The sequence below is a fragment of the Camarhynchus parvulus genome, chromosome 1A, assembly GCF_901933205.1.
Source record: "Camarhynchus parvulus chromosome 1A, STF_HiC, whole genome shotgun sequence".
Lineage (NCBI taxonomy): Eukaryota > Metazoa > Chordata > Aves > Passeriformes > Thraupidae > Camarhynchus > Camarhynchus parvulus.
The window spans coordinates 58,401,199-58,426,061 of NC_044586.1; the positions used below are offsets into that span (position 1 = coordinate 58,401,199).

Genomic DNA, 24,863 nt, shown 5'->3' on the forward strand with positions numbered 1-24,863 from the left:
CTACTTATTTTGTCTTTCTGAAGAGCTGTGACTAGCAGCTTCACAAATTTGGAGATTGGAGAAATGACACCTAATTACACTTACAAAATAATGGAAATGTAAGTTCAGTAGTAAAATGATATAATAAGTATGTTTCTTGAGGGAGGTAAAACAACATTTTGATGGAGAAGGCAGCAGAGAATTGTCAAGGTTAGGAGGAAGCTGTTCTAAATGAGGAGTTTGTGGAGATTGCATTGCATTTTAGTGACCTAAAGCAGGAAAGGTGTTCATGGCTTTTTTGTGTGCAGGTTGGCAGCCTGCTGCTCTCTCCATGACTAATGTATGTTGAGCAATGTACTGAGTTGAAAGAGACAGTAAAAATGTGGAAGAAGTTCTGCATGTGCCAGGAGCTGTCACCAGCATTTTGCATTCAAACAAGGCCTGACTCTGGTCTCTGCAGGCAGTGGGGCTTTGTGATGCCAATCCAGTGGCTGCTGCTCTTCCAGTATCCACTGACAGTGTCTCACCAAGTCACGTTGTTAATTCTGTGGCTTTGCTAAAATCGGTTCTGGTTTTCCAAAATTAGAATGTGAATTTGACCACAGCTCAGAATTTTTTTTAATGTAGATGTAAGCCAAGAAAAGAGCAGCTTTCCTGTTCCTAGATGGGCAAGTGTGGGCTGCAGCCAGTGTCCCTAGCAAGTTCCTGTACAGACAGCGCTTGCTCTGAGATGAGGAAGGAATGACAATAAAGGAGGTTAGTGGTTTAGGAAATAAGATTAAAGTGACAGAATTGGAGTAAAAAGCTAAGAGGTGAAATAGTGTAATACAACCGTGAAATATTGTTAAAACTTGATGCAACAGTTAGAGAAAATCTCAATATATAATTAGCTGTTGTCATTGATATTAACTATTGCCTCTGGAAAAACAGGAAAAACAAACCAGCTGACCCCTGTCTGTAGGGTGGGAGTGAAACCCTGTCCTTGTATTAGTTCATTGTACCAGAAGCTGAACAGACTTGCATTAATGAAGCATAGCTCATACCAAACTTAAAGAATCCCAAAGTTATAAAGAAAAAAACCACTCTCTCCTTATCTTATAATCATGTAGATCATCAAAACCTGTCTTTCCTGTATTCCATTTGTTAGCTTCTGCAATATACGATGGAAGGAAGCAGATAAATAGCGGTTTATGCATTTGTGGTTTTAGCTAGAGGGAAACTTCTTTAAAATCTGAAGTATGCCTTAGAATTCTATCCAAGGTGGTAACTTGCCATTTTCTACAAGGTAGAAAAGCCTAGAATCTACTTTAGCTGCTTTTTCCTTTTTTTGAGGATTTCTTAAAATAAGAAACCTGTGGTTTCCATTCAGTCTCACTAACCCTTTAGCATTTTTAATTTACAGGGTAGTAGCTAAACATTTAGGTACATAATAAATAATAATGAAATCAGAATCAATAAACCATGAAAGAAGTATTGCTTTGTAAAAGCTACTTGTGCTGAGATGATGGGCTTGTTACTTGAACAAATAAATTAGTTGAATATTAATAGTTTTGGTGTTTGATACAATTGAATAATATGAATATGTTTGTCTTATGCTGCCTGGCAAGGATGTCAAAATGTTCTAAACATTTTGAGTTTTTTGGGAGGGAGCTGTAAGGTGTCTGGGTTTTTTTTAGTGCTGTTGGAAATAGAATCTGCTACACATGGGAGATTCTAATTCCTATATATATACAATAGGTATATTCATAATTAGGAAAGAAGATGAGTAGATAAATGCACAGATCACTGTGTATGACCAACAAATAGTGTTAGCAAGGTGGATGAAGACATGATCTAAATAAGGCTTGCAGGAAGTGCTGAGAAATTGGAATTTGGCCAGGATGTTCCCCTGGTTGCCTTTTTTTGCTGTTCTCAAGTACTACTTGTTCATTAAGATTATCAAAACAATTATCTTGGAAAGAGATGGGCTAGCAAGCACAGTGCTGTTGTAGGGCATACATGCACATGGGAAATAAAAGCTGGAGTTATTTCTGTATCGAGGGCAATTTTCTTGAGATTTCTTTGGATTTGCAGCATAAGAGCAAAAGGGTAAAATTGTCCTAGACTTGCATGGGCAAATAGAATCTGAGTAGAAGACAGACAGTCCCTTAAAAATAACTTGGTTATAAAAAAATGAACAGTTCAAGTGATCATAACTGCAGTTGTGGTGGTTGGGAGAAAATGATAACATGAATTAGATTTTTTTTAATCCTTTCCCAGCAGTGCAATGCACTCTGGGGTACATAGTGCAATAGGTATATTAGTAATGAGGGAGGAAGACGAGATAAATTTTAGGATCATATTATACTTTTCAGGGTCTTCAGAGTATTCAAACAATATAATGTGTCAAATCAAATATGCACCTAGTCTAATACTTTATTGCGACTGTAGGATACTGTGAGAATGTCAGGAATGAAATAGAGTTATCCTCCCAGTCTTTCTCAATGGCAAATTCTGAGTAGAAGCTCAGACTGTGTCCATAGTAGCAGCAGGTTGATGAGCACAGGACACCAGAGCCCATCCCTGGTCAGGACAGTGGCAGGTACTGCTGCCCGGTGTGTTTCAACAGGCCCTGCTTGCAAGTGTTTCACTTTTTTGGTTCTGTATAATTTCCTTTCATTCAACTTCCTCCATTTTCTTTCTTTTTTTTTCTCTAAGAGAAAAAGTTGTGGTGAATTTTTTTTTTAGCCTTTTCCTGTCTGGCAAGAATAAGAGATGTAAGCATGCAGTAACTATAAGTGGTTCTTCAGGATGTGTCTTTAGCCAGGTCCTGTGCTCGTTCAAATTGGCTTCAAGGTGTTTTTGTTGCTGTGGGATTGAAAGATTGTCTGGCAAACTGATCCAATCTCTTCAAAAAGAAAGAAATCTGTACTTCATAATCCTCTGAAATACTTAATTTCTTTTTTTTTTTCAACTTCATTGCCTTCCCAGTCTCCTCCACAAGAACCAAGAGGTTACTTGTGTGCGCTACCACTACAGTGATAATTTCCTTGTACAGGTTTCTTACAATCCCGGGTGCATTAAAATATAACATAAAAACGTGGCTTGTTTTTTCTCACCTTCCTTGTTTGTCTGTCTCCTTTTGTAATGCATGATGCTGCTTCCCCTCTGGCATACCCCTGCCCATCAGCCCAACATAATTTGTAGAGATGTCATTGGTTTACAAGTATGGTCCTGCAGTCAAGTTTAAAATTCCTTTTATATCAGTATTCTCCTTTCAGACTTAAATTTAGACACCCTAGAAGAGGTCAGGCAGCTGGACTAGATTATAATTTTAGGTCTCTTCCAACTGAAATATTCTATTCAAAACTGAGCTTGCCTTAATATCTAGATGTAGTGCAGGTGAATAGAAAGTTCTGCCCATTTCTTCTGACAGCAGTCACTTAATGTGCCTGAACTTTGACTTTGACTCTGTACTTTATTTAGGGTGTGGTGTTTCTTGCCTATCACAGAGGATTTCACACTGTGCTGTAATAATTTACATTATTGCTTCCAAGTGTAAGCTTCTTTAAGCCTGACTTATATTTTAGTAGAGGTGGAACCCATTCTTGTGGTTTGGTGGTTTTTTTTGTCCAAAACCACTGGTTGATATTTTGGAGTATTTCAAGAAGTAGGAAACAGAAATAACTTTATCTTTCAGGTTTTTTAACACCCATGTTCAGCATCCTGAAAAATGTCAGTACTGTTTCACAAAAGAGTTCTTAGTCATGAGGTTCTCAACTCTATTGGCTGAGCTTTGTGTCTGGTGCTATATTTGTTCTGTGTCTCCTACCCACAAATGCTGCTGTTACTGGCTGCTTCTGTTGTGGCCCAGGGATGCTTTATAAGAATTTCCTCCTGTACAGTTGGCCTGATAACCAAGGACTGCCAGCTGCCCTATTTCCATTGGGATCCAAGGTTTTCCTCTGCCCAAGAGGACACTGACATCTAGTGGATGGGTTCCACTGACACAGGGCAGGAGAGCTGCTGCTTAGTGGCTGTCTTTCTTCTAAACTTTTACTTAATTTTTCTTTCATTTAGATCCTTGGGGTTGTTAGGAAAAAAAGGAAAAGCCCAGTCAATTTTTATGTAACTTCTGGAGTTTAAGGAGAGAAGTCTGTGCAGTCAAGTAGTTAGTTGTGTTTTGTTGTTGGGTTTTGGAGTTTTTTGTTCCTTCAAGTCACCAGCATATGAGCCTTGGTTGTTTGTAATGAAATAATTCAAGTCAGGGCATTGGCAGTTGTCTTCCCAGCCTGTGAAGAACATAAATACTTGTGGAGCACAGCAAGAGGTAGATCATAAAATCATTGAGTGGTTTGGATTGGATAGGACCTTAATGATCATCTAATTCCACTGGCCCTGCCATGGGCAGGCACATCTTGCTCAAAACCCTACCCAGCCTGGCCCTGAGCACTTCCAAGGATGGGGCAGCCGCAGCTTTTATGGGCAACCTGTTCCAGGTCTCACCACTCTCATAGTAAAGCATTTCTTCCTAATATCTTAGGAAGAAGTAGATCTTCCTTATAGAAATATATAAGGAAGAAGAAATATATTACCTTATATCTACACCTGCCCTCTTTGAGTTTGAGGCCATTGCCCATGTCCTGTGGCTACATGTCCTCGGAACAAGTCCCTCTCCATCTCTGCTGCTGGCTGCTCTAAGGTCTCCTTGCAGCCTTCTCTTCTCCAGGCTGAAAAACCCCAACTCTCAGCAGGTGTTCTAGCTTTTCCCCTCTGACACAGACAGTGCCTCTGAGTTGCCTCCACTTCTGTGCCTGTTCTTTCTATGAAACTTAAAGCCTAATAATTGTCTAATAGCTGCCTTGCAGCTTGTCCTGGACATGTTAGTTTAACTGGGAACCAAGTAGCAGAAGATTTAACAAAACCACAGATTTTCCAGGAATGTTCCTAAGCAGAGAACAGTGCTTAGAAATCAAACTTATTGAAAATATTCATCAAAATGTTTGTATTTCTTTAAAGACAAAAATAGACATTTTGTTTCTGAAGTAATAAAATCCACATTTCTTTATCAGAGAAAATAAACGCTGCTTAAAGCTTGACAGCAGGAGATGTCATACTTAAGTATTGCTGCAGATGTTTGATTGTTTGATTTCTCAAGTGTTTAAACTATTCTGCACTAGTGCTCATTAAACAGCAATGTTCTGGGTTTGGGTTTGTTCACCATCTGGTAACTTTGTAAATGTGGTTAGAATGAGACAATTTCAAGGAACTTAAATTAGGACTTAAAATCAAAGAAAAGTCTTTCAGGCCCCTTTAATGGTACAAGGGTCATGGAAAGTATAGACTGACATGCTTAGGATGAGGATGTTAGATTTAAATGTTCAGGGATTGTTTTCAAAAGGAAAATATTGCTTCCTTATCCAGAGTAAACACCATTTTTTTTTCCTGAAAGATGTTAATATTTGCTAGCATTCTTTGGTTACTTTGAAAGTATCTCCAAATTAAACGAGACTATTACAAACAAAACCCTTGCCATAAAAAAGAATTCATGTTTTATATGAGTTACCAGAAAACAAATGTAAAAGCTGTTAACGCTTTTTGTGTGCATTTAGGCAGTGCAAGCAATAGTAGAATATGAATGCTTCTGTCCTAAAAGGAAAATTTCATTAATTTCAAGTTGAATTAGTTTTACTAATTTCAGACCACAAAGAAAATTAAAAACATAGTCCATCAAAACAGAAAAATCACACCTTTAACCTGTTATGTTAATTAAGAAGAAAAACTTTTTTTTCCTGTGTCCTGTTGTCTGTTGAGAATTTATATTGTGTCATCTGTAGTTTGCCAGCATGCTGGACTAACTACTGAATACAGGTTATCAGTAACTATTCTGTGCCATTTTTCCTTGGTTACTTCTATAGCTCTTGAGTTGCCACTTAGTTATTTATGATATGCATTTGTGTTTCAGTATAACTTCTGGCCTACAACTTTATTTGGTACTTTTGAGGTTTATTCTTTTTTCTTTTACCCTGAAAGTTGGTTCACTTGATTAATGTTATATTCCCATCTTAATCTCTTACTGTCTTCTGGTTTGTCATCAAATGTTTGTTAGTGTGCACTGCTTTGCTGGAGAGGTCATGAAGGAAAATGCCTGCTTGGTCTGGGAAGTTCTTTTGAGAAACTCTGCTTGTGAGATCCCTTCAGTCAGATGATTTTTTTTTTAAATTTTTCCTTGTGAAAACAAACTAAAGAGACTAGTCTGGACTGAATTCCTGTAGAAATTCACATACTCTTCTTTTGAATTGGCACCATATCAAATATTTATTTGAAGCTCAGATTGGAACAGTTTCCTTTTCCAAGAAAGGAAGTGGAGTCACATATTCCACATAGATGAGAATTATAGATAAAGATCTTGAGGTGGGATCTGAAGGTGTTCCTGTGTGATTCTGAAATACCTGGAAGTAAATCTGTCATCCAGAAACTGGAGGTGTTGAATAAAGTTGTTTGTGGATCAGATAAAAACCCCATGCTATTGTTTACCAAACAAACTATCGACTTGTACATTCTGGATTGTAAATATTAATCTTTTCAAAGCAATGGCAGCTGAGGTTTATTTTAAATGTATCAGCAGCTTGATTGACAAGGCCCTTGTCTGAACCAGATTCATTCTACCAGTTGACTTGAGGAACTTTCTATTTGTTGAAATTTGGCAGAAGGACTGTATTTTGCACATTAGCTGTGTAGCAAATTTAAGTTGTGGATTACCGTTAGGTGGTTGAGCATTTACTTCATATGAGGTAATATTTTCTTTGCTCTTCCAAATATAAAAATTACAGAAGTGATTGCATTATAAATGTAAAAAAGGCATCTTACAACTATTGGGAAAATAATTTAAAATTTGAACTGCTGTTTAGATGTGCAGAATAATATATATATATAAAGGCTTTATTGTAGAAGTATGTTTTCAACACTGGTTTTAAGAGGTTGTACAATGGATGTCTTTTACTTGGTCCTTTAGGTACAAGCTTTTGTAAGTCTTCAGAATTAAAAATTTCCTCCAAAATGTTCATGATTTTAAAAAGGTTAAACTTCAAACTGTCTGATTAAAAGAGTACTTTCATTTGCTTTCTGGTAACTTCACTGTAGTATTCTTGTCATTGTGTCTTGTTGAGATACAGGCCTGCCAAAGAGACAGATGTTTCCTTTGTAGCCACTTTTGGATTGGCATGGCCTGGGAATACCTGGGTTAAGGTTACCATGGGATTCAAAGTGTTAATGGCATGTCAAACAATAAATTGTTGTTGTGTTGGAGAAGCACAGCCTTTTCCTTTTCTTGAAGTGCTTATTGAACAAAATATGAGGCAAGTAAGAAACATTCTCCTTGAGTTGTAACACTATATTAATACTACAATATGTACTCTTAATGGTAATACTGTGCAGATGCCTGTGTTCCTTTTGTAGGAGACAATTGCATGCAATGTAGCATGAATGAAGAAGATTTAAGGAGCTTTCCTTGAATTCAGCAGAAACAAATTAAATGGCAAATTTAATATTGTTCAAGCGTTTGAACATTTAGTAGTTCTACTTGAATGTTCAGCCATTAAAGCAAGAACTTTAATGGAGAGAAATAATCTAAAGCCATGCATGGAAATAACTGGTTGTCTGGATTTATTGTTTCTATACTAGCCATTAATGCTTTGGTTTCATTTCAATAGTTGCTTTGTAGCTCTTTCTGCCAGAATTATGAGAATTCTGTTGGCCATTGGATTCCCTCTCCTGTCTCTTTTTGAAATCAGAATTATGCTTGGAAGGTGTGTGCTTCTGAATTGTTGGGGACAAATTTGTTAGGCAAAAATTTACAGATACTGCAAATGTAAATGATTACAACACAAAATTACGTTGTCTCTCTGTAAATATTGTGCTGTTTATTAGCTAGGGTTATTACAGTTGAAATCTTAGAACAAGTTTGTGACTTTAATGGGGCTACTTTTTTTCTAGCTCTTAAAATGCTATTGAACTCTATCATAAATGGCCTCTTTATGACTAGCACATTCCTTGGCTTCCAAACACAGCCTCAAAGTAAGGGTGAAAATAGTTGTAAATGTGTTTTCTCCAGATAATAAAAATGTATTTTCTATTTTATGTCTTATCTTTTTTTTACAATCCTTTATATATTCCCTGTGTATGAGTTGCTGCATGGAAGTACTGATTCAGTGTTTGTAAAAAATTTTCTTATTTTTATTTATTAAATAGCGGGGGTTTTAGTTGCCAATCATGAACTGACATAACTATATTATCAGTACCCTAGTCTTATCTGCTGAATAATGGGGGTTCTGCTGAAAGTGTCTGAAAATATTGTGTTTCTATACAAGGGCTTGCTTAAAAAAAAAAGTAGTTAAGACTTCTGGTGAAAAACAAAATTGGCATATTTTTTATTTTAATTGTATATTAAACACTAAACATGTGTCATTGAATAGCAATTCAACTGCATGCCAAAGGATGTTACTGAAAGGAGCAGCACCTCTGAGCTCTAGAGATGTTTCAGTAAGGTAAATTGGGCTCAAAACTAGATTGCAGTTGCAGGGTTTCTTGAATGCACAAACAGCTCTGTTTTTTACCCAGAGCAGTTGTTAGACTCCAGCTTTTCAGCTTAAAATCATTCTCAGTGAAAGTCTTACAGGGCAGGATCTGTGTTTCAGATAAATTTGCAGGACATGGCTGTTAAAACCCTTTTGGGAAGGCAGGACATAACTGCTATGGCAGACCTTTTTTGAGGGAGTGTGTGCAGATTTATGAAAAGGCTTAAATAAGGTTTTTATAAGGCTCTAAGCCTATTCTCCTGTGCCCTTATTTATGGCAGCTTTGGTAGTGGGGGACTAGCAGGTAAGAAATTCTAGTTTACTTCTGTTGGAGTGAAAGCTCAGTGTTTCCTGTTTCAGTCATGGTGCTTTTTTTTTTCCACCTTGTATGAATTGCTTGGAAAACAAACACTGACCTCAAGGAAATGTGTTCCAAGGCGTGGGAAAAGAGGAAGGGTTTTGCATCTTGTGAAGGAAGAGGGAGGAGAATTTGGGTTGGTTCCCCCCCTTTTCTTTGGTGCTGAGCAGAAACAAAAGCAAGATACATTCTGCATGGATCTTAATGCTTCATGCCACATACTATGAAGTCACAGGCAAGGGAATGGTAAAGACTGGGGAGTAATAGGTGGTGATAGATAATGGAATATTTCAGGGGGAATTGATATGGTTAAAAACCCTCAATATTCTTCAAGGATAGAAGCTAGTACTTAGATCCTCATGCTGTTTGTTGATATTGTACCTCACGTGTATTTACTGTGCAGGCTTTCCTGTGAATGCTTGTCACAGGGTGCTTTTGAGTGTTTCAGAATGCTGTGTTGGTTGAGACACAAGCACTGAAGCTGAAGAGCCAAATAGTGACTGGTCCAGCCCCTCCTGTGGCCATGAAAAATATGGCTTTTGTTCTGATTGACCTGGAATAAAACCTCCTGCCTATGGGATGTTTCTTTGTGGCAAAAGTCTCAACTCGCCTTTAGATACTTTCTTCTAGGTTTCCAAGGGTTGGTCCTGGGATGTTGTTACTTTGGTATCTGTTCCTGTTACATGAGAGCTGTTGGGTTTTGAAGTAAATTTGGTGTGTGTAACAGAGAGGACAAATATCTACTTCATCTCTATTTTGGGTGGAGGACATGGTCTGTAGAAGTTTTCACTCAAATGTTGCACTCACAGTGTAGTGTCACATCCAGGATGCCAAAATTTGATTTACTTCAGAGGCAGAGTCTGGGATAGACTTTAAAAATGGAGTGGACTTGTAGTGTGGTAATCTCTCCTGGATAACTCAGAGTAGCTCTTAAAAAGATGTTTACTTAGACTTATAGCCATTTTTGTTTTAAATAAAGATTAAATGTGATGCTTTTGATATACCTGTGCTGTCAGCATGCATAAAGCCTAATGCTGAAGGAATAATAGGGAAATAATCCAGTAACTTGAAAATAATGATTTTAAACAAGGGAGTTCCCCGGTTTATGAGTTTTATTTCTTTGTGTCTCAACAGCTTTGCTTCCATAGACTGTTTGGGTTTATATTATGAAGACAAAAAGTCATCTTGTTGTAAAAAAAAAAAAATTGAGGCTTATTTCTGGTTTGAATTATCAATTGTTCTGCAATTACTCTAACACTGTTAAGAAGCCTGCTAGTTGTAGTGTGTGCTAATGTTAATCTTTTCTGGTTTTGCATCAAGGTACTTCCTAGACTTGAGTCCAAAGCAGTCAACCTTCTAATTGTGTGCTTTCATACTAATAACAATTTTCTTGTTCTTCACTCATCATCCATAAAGAACTGTTACTGTTTCATTGTCCAGCACATTTTCACTTCTTGTAATGTGTTCACAGTAATCACTGCAATAATGTGAGGGTGCTGAGGAAACAGTATGGGAAATTATAATCCCAATTCTTAATGAGTGTGCTGCAGGACTTTCTAAAATATCTCAGAACATACATTAGCAACCTACTAGCTAAAACCAGGTTATCCTTTAGTAATTTAATGTTCTGGTTTTGCTCAGTTATTTCCTTGCTTGTTGCCAAACCACAGATCTCCTCAGTCTTCTCCAACCCTGTAAAATGGGCAGTAGATATGTGGCTTAACTATAATGCTGAACATAAATTAACTGTAATTGATAGTACTGCTAGTTTAGACTAGGATTAACATGCAAATAATATAAAAATAGTTCTATATTTATTATAAAATTTAATTTATAAATTTTATATTTATAAAAATAGTTTTATATTTCATTCAGAAATGAGGGAAAGGAAAGGAGACTTGAAGCAGTCAGCCCACATTTTGATAGTGTCTGTGTAAAGCTGTCTTTATTGGTAGTGTGGGAGATGTGTCCAATTCTAACATTTTTCTTGGGGAAAATACAGGTTTGGAAAGATGGGAAATGTTGGTCTTACTCTGACAGTACCTAATTCTGATGAGTAATTCTGCTGGTTGGAGTTTTTTACCTGATTCTGTTTTTAATGTGATACGAGAGACAGTAGGATGCTGTCTTAACAGGCTGCTTGCAGGATTATCATTTGCCTTCTCTGCATGAGCATCTACCAGCATTGTCTTCACTGGCTGATACTTCTTTATGGGATAGAAATCTCCAATTAGTGTAGTAACATGAATTCACCTCTTTCCTGAGAAAATAGCAGAGAGTTAAGATAGTGTAAAAGCATAAAATGTCCTGAGTTGGAAGGGACCCACAAGGATCGCTGAAGTCCAACACCTGCACAGAATACGCCATACAATCTAATACTGCAATAATGCTGTTTTCAGCTGTCTGGGTAATTTTGGAAGAATTTTTCTTCTATGTGGTTCCCACAAGCTTCCTGGAATGCAGTGGGGTTTGTTGGACTCATCAGAGTCCTGCTATGAAATGCTGAAGACAGAGCTCCCAAGGGAGTGTAGTTACCTATTAATCACTTCAGCAGAGATTCCCTTGGAGCACCCAGAGCTCCAGGGTTAGTTGGTGCTGCCAGAAGAGAGTGCCAAGGCTATGAAAACTCCTCCTTCTATCAGGTCAACCTGCAATCTCCCTTCAGGGCTTTGTTTTAGAGAGACAGGTCCAGTGCAGACTGCTAGCCTGGGGTTTTTTTTTTGCAGCCAAAGCCATCTGTGAATGTTGAGATACAGTGAAGTTTTACAAAACCGAGTCATTCTCCTTCCACTGCTTATGTTTGTCTGGTGTTTGGGAAGGCTTTATCCCTCCATCACAAGAACTAGGAATTCTGGCAAACAATTGCTGTTTGAAAGCTGACAGGAATCAAGGGGGAAATATTGACATGGATCACAAGTGTATGCTGTTTTACAAGTACTCCTAAGACAAAGTGGTGTTCACTGTGTTCATTTGTTCCTTGCTATTGCAACCTGGAGCTGCTCTCCTGAATAGTCCATTCTCCACCTGAGTTCACCACCATCAGCTAGTCTTGGTGTTTCCCAGAGACCTCACTGATGAGAAGGTGGTATAGAAAAACTCCAGCTGGATTTGCAAGGCATTGAACTTGAAATATTTCTGGAACCAAAGCAGTTTTAGGGAGTTAGAGCCCCATTTGAGCACTGATACCAAAGTCTGCAATGAACTCTGTTGCCAAAGGCATCTCTGGCATTTCTTTGTTCATAGGTACAGAACCTGAAACCAGGGTTATCTGACTAGAGATAACCAGAAGATAGTAATTTTGAAATTTTTGTGGTAATTTAGTTCACATTGCTCCATACAGGTACATTTTTTCACTGTCCAAGTATTAGGGAATGTATTCTGCCCTGGTGAGCTTTATCTAAATTATTTGGATGAGACCAGAGTTGCACATAATTCTTGGTTTTTTCTTCCCTTCCTGTTAGTAAGAAAAATGCAATGCCCACCTTATGATAGAAATCATTGTCTTATTTAATGAAATGAGTGCATTAATACAACATTTTTGAAGTGTTTCCTAGGATCTTCTTTATGCTCTGATTTTTAAGGAAACTTTTATGGAACCTTTTCTTTAATTTCTTGTTTCTTTGAGTATTTCTTAATGCATTTTGGCAAATTTTGCAGAACAAAATATGTTCCTTGTCATTGGCACAATGTCAGGAGACCACTGCCAGAGCTGACTGTGTAGAGCTTCCTGAGCCTGGTTCTATGGCCTGTTGTCACAAGGCAAGTGGGTGTTGTGGAATACTGCAGCACCTCACTTCTGGCTCTCTGGTATGTCCTGCTCCTCAGGAATGGTCAGAAAGGAGAGTCAAGAGAACATCTCTGTTGTATTATCATTTGTTTTGCCAATTAGAAATGTCAGACAAGGCTTAGGGAGGCAGTTTGAAGACTTGAGATAACAGAAACTCTGGTGAAATATTTGTCTTGTTGTCCTTGAAAAGAAGCCCAGAAAGGAGTCAAAGGAACTTGACTCCAAAAGCTTATGCTTTTGAAGTGAGTTCTTTAAATTTCAGTAAGCTATATAAATGCTTTCTTTAATCCACAAACAGCACTTCTATATTAGGCATTGTGTCTTTAAAGGCTTTCTAAAGTGTTGAGGAAATAAATAAACTGACAATGAAAGTCAAAGATCTGTATTTCCTGAACTGACTGGACAAAGTTCCTCTTGATATGGTAGGATTCCACAAGTTGATCTTGAAAAGCTGGTTTGTCTTTTTGTAAAAACTGAAGTAGATTTGTAGTACAGATTGTGAAACCACTATGGAAGTTGGAAGTATGTTTCTGAAACTTAAATTGTTTCAAAGACTCATCTGCTCACTGTCACATGTGGTGTTTGTCACTACCCCACAAACCACTTCTGTCGCACAATGAATAAGCAGAATTAAAATGGAGCTTTTCTAATGACTGGAACTAAAGGCCTTGTGAATGCAGCTCTTAAAGTGCATATTTCTGGCTCATCATGCTTGTCTTTGACCATTTTGTTTGTTCTTGAAAGGACATGCCAGTGAGGATTTCCGTGTTACCAGGACAGCAGTCCCACTGGGCAGGCAGAAGCACCCAGGGTTATCTGCAGAGGCACCAGGCTGGACCTGCCATGTCCCTGCTCTTGGTGCCCAAGTGTCTTCAGGGAAGCATTTGGGCAGTTGACTGACTTAACCCAAATGATTGCTTAATAAACAGTTGTTTATAAACAATTAGCTGCTTGAAACCGAGCTGAGACGGATCTTGCTGCCTGTCCTGTCAGCTTAGTGTAGTCTGAAGAGAATTCTTTTCTGCCCTGTCATTACCCCCATTCTGCTATTGAGTACATTCTCCTCCTCCTGGTCACTCTGGGCTGTAACCTAGGAAGCACTGGATCCTTTGCATCCCACAGCAGGCTGTCAGCACACACTGCAATAGCCTTCTGCAGGAATTTTCTATTGCATGTAGGGCAGAATACTCTGCTGAGTCTGGCACTTTTCCATTCCTCTGGTACTCTGTCCAAAGCTCAGTTTTAAAAATTCTTTCCTTACTCTTTAGTCAATTCTTCCTCTTCCAAAGCATGAAATAGATATTATTCTATGTAGCAGATACTACTATAAGTCATAAAGAATGTTCCTTACTCATTTTGGCTGCTCTCAGGACTGTACTTAGGTATCTTCTATTACCCATGTCACAGAGCAGCTGGCAAACATGCATTAAAAGCATGGATCCTGAAGAATTTTAGGAACAGATGTGTGCTAAAATCAACCTGTATTTCATTTCCAGGCTTTGCCTTGGAGCTGAGCTAAACTAATCCTACTTTCTGATCTGTTTAGCAAACTGCAGAGCAGGGGAGATTGAATCATGTAGGGAAGAAGCCTCTGCTGGATTCTCATAGCATTGTTTTCTAGAAAATGAAAGTTGGTAGTAGGCACTCAAGCCTTTTTGGCTTACAATTTGTCCAAATTGTGTGGGTGAAAGTGCATGCCTTTTTCTCTTGTGTGCTTTTAAAATGGGCTTACCCAAAAAGGATCATCGTCCTACTTTTTGATACCTAACCTGACTTCCTTGAGTGTGTTCTTTCTCAGGTAAAATAACTTCTGCTTTTAGTCATGGTTTGTAGAAGTAGTTTTTCTCTAAACTTCTTTTAAGCAGAATCATGACATTTGCCCTATAATAATCAGTAAGATGGAGGGGAAAACCCTTTAAGACTCACAACCATGTTGGAACAATACACAATATCATATTAATGACTGCGCTTGGAACGTATGATTGTTGGTCTTTGCTTTTTTCCCCCTCTTCATTGGAGAGTCATAGCCTATTTCAAAGTATTTCTCAGCCTTGCAGTTCATAGCTGGTTTAGCCAAATTATGTGCATTCATTTGGCTTTTTCTAGACTCCTGGGTGTGTTCAGTCTTAGCACAAGTGATATTTTTTGACTTAGGAAAGGTCAATGTTATATAGGACAGTCTCCTACATGCAGTGGCATTCTTTGTGTGTGCTGTGTGACAAACCAGGTTTTTCTGCCTGCTGTGTTCAGGTTATGCTGTGAATTTATTTTTAGTGTTGCAAAGATGAGTGTAGTTACCATGAGGGCTTCAGGAACTGTTTGTGTCTTTTTAAGAATTGAATCTTCCTGTACCTCACTCTTACAGTACTTTGAGGTTAAATATTTAGCAGCTTGGTCACTGTGTGGTCAGACACTACCACATCTCCAGACATTTATTGTTTTGCTTCATTGGTTAATATTGCAGATGTCTTAAGAAAATTCATTTCATTCATTCAAAAAATAAAAAAATAGTTGCAGGCTCGTTCTGGTGCTCTTTTTAGTGTTCAGTGATTGAATCTGTGATGAAGTCCTTGCAGAAGAGAAAAAAATTAAAAACTGGTTCTTCTTGATTTGATTTATTTTTTTTACTTTGCCATTTGTTTTTGTTCTGCAAATGTCACTTTTCTGATATATTAGATGTGTATTCAATTAAATTAATGACAGATTTTATCCACATTTGCATAGGTAATTTGATTTTTTTTTTGCTATATCCCTATAAATTTCATGAAAATGTTTTTCTCTGTAAGAGAGATGATAAGTTTTACGCGATTTTATTCTTAAGATTGAGGGTGGGGCTAGGACAATTTTGGGCCCAATATGCATAATTAGTCACCTCAATTGCATAATAAATTAGGAGGAATTATTGAAAGGCTTGAGTTGCCAAAACATTTTTTTAATTAAAGTGTGCAGTGAGTGTCCCAGGTGTTTTCTTCTTGAATTCTTCTAAAGCTGCTAAAACTGGCTTTCCAGACAGATCATCTTTGTTAGAATACCTTTCTGCCTGTAGGTTCTTGCATAGTCAGTGACAAGCAAGATTTACATTTTTAACTGGCAAAAAGCCTCTCCCTTTGTCCCCCTTCCCCAAAAGAACACAAATCATGAATGTTTTGAGTCTTCAAGTGTGCAATGATGAATTAAATATAGAGGGAGGGAAACATGAAGCATGTCTGTCTTTCTACCTGGACAGAACATCCTTCACTAGAGATGCTAAATTTGTTTGGAGCTGCTTTCAGTCTTCCTTTTGGCAGTCTTATGCAGCACCACCATGTCAGTGTCGATAGAATGGCTGAGTTTGCAACCACCAGAGTTAAATTTCTTAATTCTTTGGTGTTCCTTTTAAATCTGGATGTCTACACAGTTTAAAATAACAAGGACTGCTGGCTCCTCTTGTATTTATTTTTTTTCAATGAGAACTTTTACTCCTCAGTTTTAAGGTTGCAAAGGCCTAACTTGTTTGGAATGATAAAAGCTGTATTGCTCTTTTTGTTTTCTAGATTACTGCAAGGCAGGGGCTGGTTTTTATTATTAGAGATTTTGACTCATGTTTCTAGAGTTTGAAATAGATGGAGGGGGAAAATTGACATACTGTTGTGAATAAAGCAGACCTCCTGTCACTCATCTTAATTGTGAATAGCATGTGTCTGAGAGACAGAGACCTTCTTTCTTTGAGCTGGAAACTCCACAGGAGCTGGGCGTTAGGAGTTGGCACGGGTTAAATGTAGGATTTTGCTTTCTGTTGAGTTGTCAGTGTGGGAGCTTGGTGCCTCAGAGCCAAGTACCAGCTGCTCCTGAGCCAGCCCATGCTGTGCTCTTCCTCCAGGTCCCCTGAGATATTTCTGGTTCTCACAGGTATTCTTAATGCAGTTGTTACTCAACAGGGCAATGTCCAAGTAAAGTATGACCATAGTTCATGCTGATGCTGTACTGGCTTTTCCAAAGTTCCACGTCTCAAGTATAGAGATGGCATTAACTTGGGTATAACCTGTTGATGTGCTAAAAGTACTAAAGTACTAAACTAAAGGTGTTTAAACTTCATTGTAGTGAATATCATAAAAGGAGAGAAGAGATTATTTTTTTTTTCCTAAGTGATCATCTTCGTCAATGAAACTAATCCCTTATGATGTTTATCTTGAGGCTTGGAAATTTAACAATTTAAATCTTTTATTCCAGAGGTTAAGAAGATTATCAACAAAATACAGAACAGAGAAGATCTACCCAACAGCCACTGGAGAAAAAGAAGAAAATGTTAAAAAGAATAGATACAAAGATATATTGCCATGTAAGTCTGATTTACATGTTGATAGAGGACAAAGAAAAGGACTTGTTATTCTCCGTGTATTTTGGATTTTACTTTTTAGTTATTACTGAAAGGCAAAATTGGAGATAATTTGCGGAAAGATGTTTTTATTTTTAGTTTTAACTTGGAAGGCAAAGTGACTGAATATTTTTATATTTTATCAGGAGACGTATCACCCAAAGATAAAGTTGCTCTGATTCTGAAGCTGTATCAAGCTGACACTTTCATTTTAGCTCAGAGTAGCTGATAACATTACTAGATGCTTAAATGTATGTTTTCCTTAGGAACATGTTATTCATGGTAGAAAACAAACAAATGTCAGCATATACTCTAGGTGAAATTCTAAGGAGGCTTAAGGAACCTGTTTTGCTGTAACGTAGATCTTTTCTGCCTGTTTGTATCCTGCAGATGTTGTTGAAAATCTTTCAGTGCTGGATTAACTTTGGTTTCTATTTTGCTAGAGTCTAAATGAAATTCTTTTTAATGTGTGGACACAGAAAGCAAGAGTCAGAGCACAATTTATATTTTAAACCCACCACCATGGGGATACTACAGATCCACATGAAATTACAAGACTGTTTGTTACATGCTCACTTAATGTGGTTCCTGAGGCACAGCTCACTGTGCTTCTGGATCTGAACAGCTGACAGTGAGATTAAAGGGTAGTCTTCTGACAAATGCCACTTCTCTTGTCCCAGAAGGTCAGCAACAGGCACACTTTACTCTGCTTATTAGTTGGGAGGAAATGTTTAGTAGGTAGAGTGAAAAAGAGAGAGGAAGTCGTTATTGTCATCTTATTAACAGTGTCCTGGCATTTTGGTAGATTGTGAACAATATAGTGAAATCTTGGTAGCAGCCAGGCTGAATTGGTGAGACAGTGGTTTTATTTCTGTGGAAATAAAAGCTGAGCCACTGGGATCTGGGAGGGAATAAAGCTCACAGTGGGGAAATGAGTGAACTTCAAAGCTGACATTGAGGAAAACTGAAGATGTATTTTCAGTTTAAGTGAATGTCTTAAACATCCAAAGTCTCCAGCAATGAAGTGATGGGAGATCAGCTTGAAATGAGAAGCAGGAGAAAGGCAACGTACCCATGTCTATCTCTTGTAAATCCAGGAAATTATGTACATTTGTAACTTAATCAGAGATTAGTGCTGTATTTATCAGAAATTGTTACCAGAGAGATCAGTACCTCAGCACTAACTCAACACTGGCTTCACAGTAGGATGCATGTTCCCATTACAATTTACTAAGCCATCCTAAATGGTAGTTAAATGCAACATGGTGTTCACTGGTCACCTGAAGAACCGATTAGTTATTGTGAACTGAGCCTTTATAACCATGTATAGCAATATCCAAGCACTTAATCTTCAGAAGCTGAGAACTGCAGTGGATTTTTGGGGGAAATTCTCTTCCAGACCTTCAGCTCTGCCACAGATGAGCTGTGGCACACAGAGACAGGATGGTATTGTTGACATTTGGAAATTGCTCTAGAATTTTGGATCTACTGTGCTAAGATAGGATCCCTCATTAGCCTGCTACTTTAATTAGTCTGTTCTGCCACTTAAAAGCAGTTTTTAGTATAAAGTCCATGACACCATTTCATGCTTAGAGAATGTTCTTGCTTTTATAGTCCAAGTTATCAATGTGTAACAGTGCAATGCGTTTTAAAGGTTTTTCTAGGCCTTTATATGAACGTGTTGTCTTTAGATTTGTGATCTAAAAGTCTCCTAATTTGCACTTGTGCTTTTTTAAGAAGCATTACATGGTAACAGATTTTTTTGCATGTTACGGGTACTCTGGCAGAAAAATTTCACAATTTTGCAAGCTTTTTGGGAGAGCTTTCTGTATAGAAATAACTCTTAGCATTTGCTTCTTCTAGGCACAGTTCCTTGTTTTATTATCAGTGATGTTTTGACAAAACAAAAAACCCAACTAACTGTATTTTCTCTTTTGAAATATATTTGTTCTTTGTCTTTTTCTTGAATTTAGGTCTAATCAAAGGTTTAGCAGTTGTTCTGTGGTTGAGGAATTGACCCTGGGAGCAAAAAGTAACAAATTGCTTGAGCAGCTGCTGTTTCTACAGATAATTCTGTTGCCCCATTAAAATATAATTTCCTTTTTGATATGGATTTTCAACTAAAAGAACCTCTAGTGTAGAGATAGTCTGAACAATTTTTATTTGATAGCTAATAAGTCTTGTTATCAACAAGAGCTGGAAGGACTGGCAGACCTGCCAACCACCTACACCATTTTAATAACAATCAAGTTGTTGGATTAAATATGGATTTCTTTTAAGGCCAGAAGGAATAACAAAATGTTTAGCTTATTCTGTCAACAAATAATAAAGCTATTTTTATATTGCTGAGGATTTTAATCTCCCAGGAACTGCTAGTTTTATCAGAAGCTTTCTCTGAGACAGTCAGTAATGTTTGAAGCAGAAACTTGACGTGTCCCAAACCCCATAAATGAAGGAATCTGCTGTTTTCTAGTTCAGAAATGCTGCAACAAAGAGCCTAGCCCAGTATTTGGGGGACAGGGATCAGTCTGTGCCTGAGCAATAAACCCTGGTGCCTGTTTCCTGCTGTGATACCTGATGGAATCCTCCTTGGCAGAGACTTTGAGAGCTGCCAGCTGCTTTAACTGTGCACTGGTGTTTTGTGCTTTCTGCCTTCCTTGAGTGTGTCTTAATTCTGACCACTGGGATCTGTGTTAATGCTGTGTAACTGCACTTTTGATGGCTTCTGATTAATTGTGTTTTGCCTCTTTGTGATGAATTGCTCTTGGAATTCCAGGAGGTGATACCCTGTAAACTTGAGCATCAGAAGCACAAAACAGGAGCTACTCTGCTTGTCACTCACTACCTGAGCTGGGTTACATTTTTACATAAATCAAATGTATTGACCTGATTGTGTGACTCACCTTTGGAAAATGTTCTTTAATGTACTATATATATTATATTTACTGTTCTATATTGATTTCCATGTGTTGTAATTCTTGTTCAAAAAAATATTTTGGTCTGTTTTTTTAGTTGATCACAGCAGAGTTAAACTGACCTTAAAAACTCCTCCACAAGATTCAGATTACATCAATGCAAACTTTATTAAGGTATGTGCTACTAGTTTAACAGTTCTTCTGTTCTTTTTAAGCTTTTTTTTCTTGTCAGTGCAGTTTTAATATTATAGTCTAACATAAGACTTTAAAGCTGTAAGGGAAGATATAATTTTATTATGACTTGAATAAATTTGCAAACATGGTGCCATTCATAGCACAATCTTTAAAACTTTGATTTAATCCTAAGTGGAAATATAGTGTAAAATACTTAATTTTAAAGTGGCAGGCAAGTGCATTGGAGATTTATACCATAGGAAAATTCAGATGCAGTTGTTTTTAGAGGTGACATTTTTAGGGGCCATAAATGAGGTGTTTCACAATTTGTATATGTTAATGTACATTTTGCTCTGTTCGTGGAAGAAGTGTGACAATGGCATTAACATTCTAACATTCTTAATCTAACAATGGTAATGGAATTAATCTGACATTCTTAAAGAGAAGCCAGAATTTGACTCAAAGCCTGATACAGTTTTGTTTCAAAGTCTTAATATCTTTAGCTGTCTTTGTAGCTTTATTTTTCAGAAGCAGGTAAAATCTAAATCTTCCTGCATCAAATCTTCCGGCATGAATGTTTAGCTTGAAAAGCTGAACATTAATGTACTGAAAATTAATATAATTAATAAAATTAATATAAAATTATATTTATTAATATAAATTCTAAAATTTTATAATTTTGAAATGTATTACACAGAGGGAGGAACTTAAATTTGTTCAAGAGGATGCTTTTTTACAGAAAGATTTTCTGTTTTTCGTCACTAAGTGTTTGAGTAACAAAGAAAATGCAGACTTAAAGGGAATCTTCAGAATCTGAACATACTTATTTCCTGTGACAGTCTCTGGCAGTGCTGTAGCTGTTGTGATCTTGGGCTCCCTTGAGATTACCAGCTAAATTCCCACTAATGTAATTAGGAGTCATGTTTCGTATTCACCCTTCCTGTTACATGTATTAAAAAAAAAGGATATTCTAATTTTACCATTAGAACCCAAAACCTTTTAAATTCAGTGCAGATAAAGTTCTTTATAAACATTATTGGTTCCTTTCTCCAATCCCAGGGAGTACATGGGCCAAAAGCATATGTTGCTACCCAGGGTCCCTTAGCCAATACAGTCATAGACTTCTGGAGGATGATATGGGAATACAACGTTGCTGTAAGTAGCTGTAGAAAAATTCAGCATTACCTTATTTCATGACACTGTGATTGTGTATTTTTTTGCTTGAGCTGGCTATTATTATCAAAATATTGACAGTGGTTTAGATTTTTTGCTTCCCAAATGTTGCCTTTTGTAGTTAAATGGCATTAACATTATTTATGTAGTTTAATAATGTAAATTTAAAGTAATAATTTTGTTGAATGAACATTAAGCCCTTCATATTTATGAATAGGTTTTTGCTTGTTTTATCTGTAAGGTAGGAGACCGGACAATTCTGATTTAATATAGACTGACAAAATCAAATACAGAACCAGAATGTGAAAAAAAAAATCTCAAACCACTTACCTTCCTTTTTATGCTAATTTTGGGTTAGTTAGTGTTTTATATATTCTACATGTGTTTAAACAGCTTTTGTCAGGAATTAACTTTTAAATACTTGTGGAAATCAGATAGGTTTGCCAATTTTTTTCTGAATTCTTTTTTTTGGGAGGGGTAGTTTTTTGACACTTTTGTCATTGTTACTTACTGTTACAAATAGCTTACCTGTTGGTGCATTTTTATTGTGCTACTCATGCTTTCTGATAGAGCTTCACCTAAGAAATCTGATTGATGGTCAATTTTTTTTGGCAGGGGGATTGTTCGTATTTTATGCATTCCATGTCACTTTAAGCAAATATAGCTATGTTTCTTCCAGCTGACAAATGGTTCTATATTTTTATAAATTTAGACTTTATAGTCAGATTGAATAAATTAGGTATTTGTACAGGATTACAGTGAATTTGAATTAAGTAGCCTTGAAGTGTTGTATTAGTGATGTAGATTTTGTGAAGGATGAAACTTGGTTACTGTTTTAGAATTAGAGGAGCATGTGTATGCAGGAAAGAAAATATTATTCATCATTAGTCCCTTCTTTAGTAACTACTTCAAGTGTATCAGTATCTGCCTGACAGAAGCAAGGGCTGAAGTGTGGGTTTAAGTTACATGATCCAAAACCATCTAACTTGGAGCATCTTTTTTTTTCTTTTCAGATAATTGTAATGGCCTGTCGAGAATTTGAAATGGGAAGGGTATGTGTCCTAAATACAAAAATAAATGAACTTTGCCCATATGGGGCAATAGCTGTGAAACTTAATATGCCAAATCTGTAACTGTGATAATGATACCAGATGAAGTGAGAATGCTTATCCTTACATCTCTGTACATAGGAAATGGTTCATGAGACTGCATTTCTCTGCCCCATTTGTAGGGTTACATGATTATTTAGGTGTCATCTCAGTGGAATATGTGTTTATGTACAGAACTGTACCAAGGGCTTGTTTCTGGCTGTGTCACTGTGGAAAAAGTGTCTTGCTCTTTGTGGGATGCAGGCCAACTATGAAAATCCCAAGTCCTTCAGAATTTCCTGTCAATTCATACAGCTGCAAAAACAATTTTTTTAAAATCTCTCTTCTTTATTCTTATGACCTTAGAAGGAAATCCAGAATTGTGAATTCCCAACTTTGACAAAAACTAAGCTTTCATTGCTCCCCTCTGCATGGTGCTTATGCATGTGGTACAGGCAGACATGAAATTTGCATCCTAATTTGCAAAGTGTCTTTTGCCTGTATTTCTGTTGGTTGTTTGAGGTCTTGGTTTTGTTTTTCTCTCGTTATCCAAAAGGAAAGTTATTTTATTATCTTAAAAGGAGTCCAGAATAAGGCATTCAGGGTTTTGATTTTGTCTCCTCTGCTTCTGTTAATCATCTTTCAGTACCATGCATGAATTAAATTGGGCTTCTTTACTTTAACAGAAAAAATGTGAGCGTTACTGGCCTCTGTATGGAGAAGCAGCTGTAACTTTTGGACCATTTCGTGTTTCTTGTGTAAGTATAAAGCTTTATAAATTAATTTTCAAGTATTTAGTGGGTTTCTAACTTAAATATTCAATGAAATGTATATAGTGGGCTTTTTAGTTGTTTACTATTAAATTTTAACCAAGGACTCTCAAAGGAACATGCACATCTAAGCTGTGTGGTTTTTTGAATCCTCCATGATTGTTTTATTTTTTTAAAGAAGGGAACCTGTGTCCCTTGCTCTTGTATGTTTTTATGTATTATTTCTTGAGCATTATATGCTGCTTGAATGTCTGCACCAGACTCAAAAAAATCCAAATCTTGTGCAGTTGTTTTGTGTGTTATGACTTGTGCATTCTGAGTGAGCTGAAAGTACCACTGGAACAGGTTATTTTTATTAAGTTAATTAGCATTACATGTTTTAGGGTGTTCAGAAAGAGTTTGCATGCCTGCTTATTCAGCTATTCATACTACTTCGAAATGGTCTAACAAGAATTAAGTACACTTTGATTCATCTTGTCAGGAAAATACATACTTGCAAATTTTAGTCTATAAAGATTCTGAGTAACCTTTTCCTAGGGTAAGTTGATTCAAATTTGACTGCTTTTTGCCCTGTTCCTTGAGATACTGGGGAAAGAAGTTTGTGTGTTTGTTGTAATTGCCTTAGCTACAGCAGAATCTATTACCTTTGGGTACTCTGGTGTATGTGGGCTGCATTGCTTTAAAACCCGCAGTGTTGCAGTTGTTGATGGGAAATGGTAAATTCCCAGGAGGAGACAGAAACACATTAAAGCATATTCAGTCTCCTAAATTCTCTGTGGGAATTTGTAATGCAAAGTTTTTAAAGGTATCTTCAAATTCTGATGTTAGTGATATTTAAAATACAACAATATTGTTTGATTTCTGCAGTATAAACTTTCCTTGATATTCCAAAGGAAGATTTGAAAATTCTGTGAGCTAGAAGCTAGATTTTTTGGCCACAACCAAGATAATTAGTGATTCTTTTAGATGCACCCTTAACTGAATACAATGGAAAAGGAAAAAATAAAAGGAGACATCACAGGATAGAGTGGTAAGAGGCTGAAGTTTATACAGCAAAAGTGTTATAGAGGGACGGCTGTGAAAGGCAATCTGTAAATTAAAAGTATGGAGAAATAAAGCAAAAGAGGTACTTAGAAATATTCTTATATGGCTCATTGATGACTTTGGAACAGACAATTTCAAAACTCACACTTGTAAGTAAAAGTAAGCCATTTTGCACATCCTGTGCAGCAAGCTGACTTGCTGGTGTGTTAATCAGTGTTTTTATTGCCCCTCTCTTGAGGAAATCATAAACACAAACCAAATAAATTAAGAAAGACCCCTTAGTTTAAAGTTTGAGATTTTAGTTATGGCCTGTATGTTGCATATTAATTGTTAATATTTTTTTCCAATGCATTATTGTTTCCTCATATTTAGGAAGCTGAGCAAGCAAGAACAGATTATTTCATTAGAACATTATTACTTGAATTTCAAAATGTAAGTACACAGTCACTTCTGGTCTCACCTTCAATTATTGTTCAAAAGTCTCCAAAATGATACAATGTCAGAAACCCATGAAAATATCTTCACTTTTTTAGGTGCTGATTATGGATGTAAATGATAAAGTTTGGAAGTGATGTTAAAATCTTAGTATATAAAGGAGGAATAGTGAAACTCTTTGCCTTTTCTATGTTCTTGTTTACCCAAATGGATTAAGCTTTTCTTGTAAAC

At 36.9% G+C, this 24,863-nt stretch overlaps 1 protein-coding gene across 2 annotated transcripts in view; it reads left to right on the forward strand.

Moving 5' to 3' along the window:
• PTPN12 (protein tyrosine phosphatase non-receptor type 12) overlaps nucleotides 1-24,863 on the forward strand; it is a 70,854-nt gene that overhangs the window by 15,035 nt on the left and 30,956 nt on the right. For both annotated transcript variants that reach the window (XM_030959336.1, XM_030959335.1), the window contains exons 2-7: nucleotides 16,889-16,997; nucleotides 20,046-20,122; nucleotides 21,182-21,277; nucleotides 22,309-22,347; nucleotides 23,070-23,141; nucleotides 24,570-24,629. In XM_030959336.1, the coding sequence (XP_030815196.1) occupies nucleotides 16,889-16,997; nucleotides 20,046-20,122; nucleotides 21,182-21,277; nucleotides 22,309-22,347; nucleotides 23,070-23,141; nucleotides 24,570-24,629 (453 nt within the window). The remainder of the gene's footprint in view (nucleotides 1-16,888; nucleotides 16,998-20,045; nucleotides 20,123-21,181; nucleotides 21,278-22,308; nucleotides 22,348-23,069; nucleotides 23,142-24,569; nucleotides 24,630-24,863) is intronic.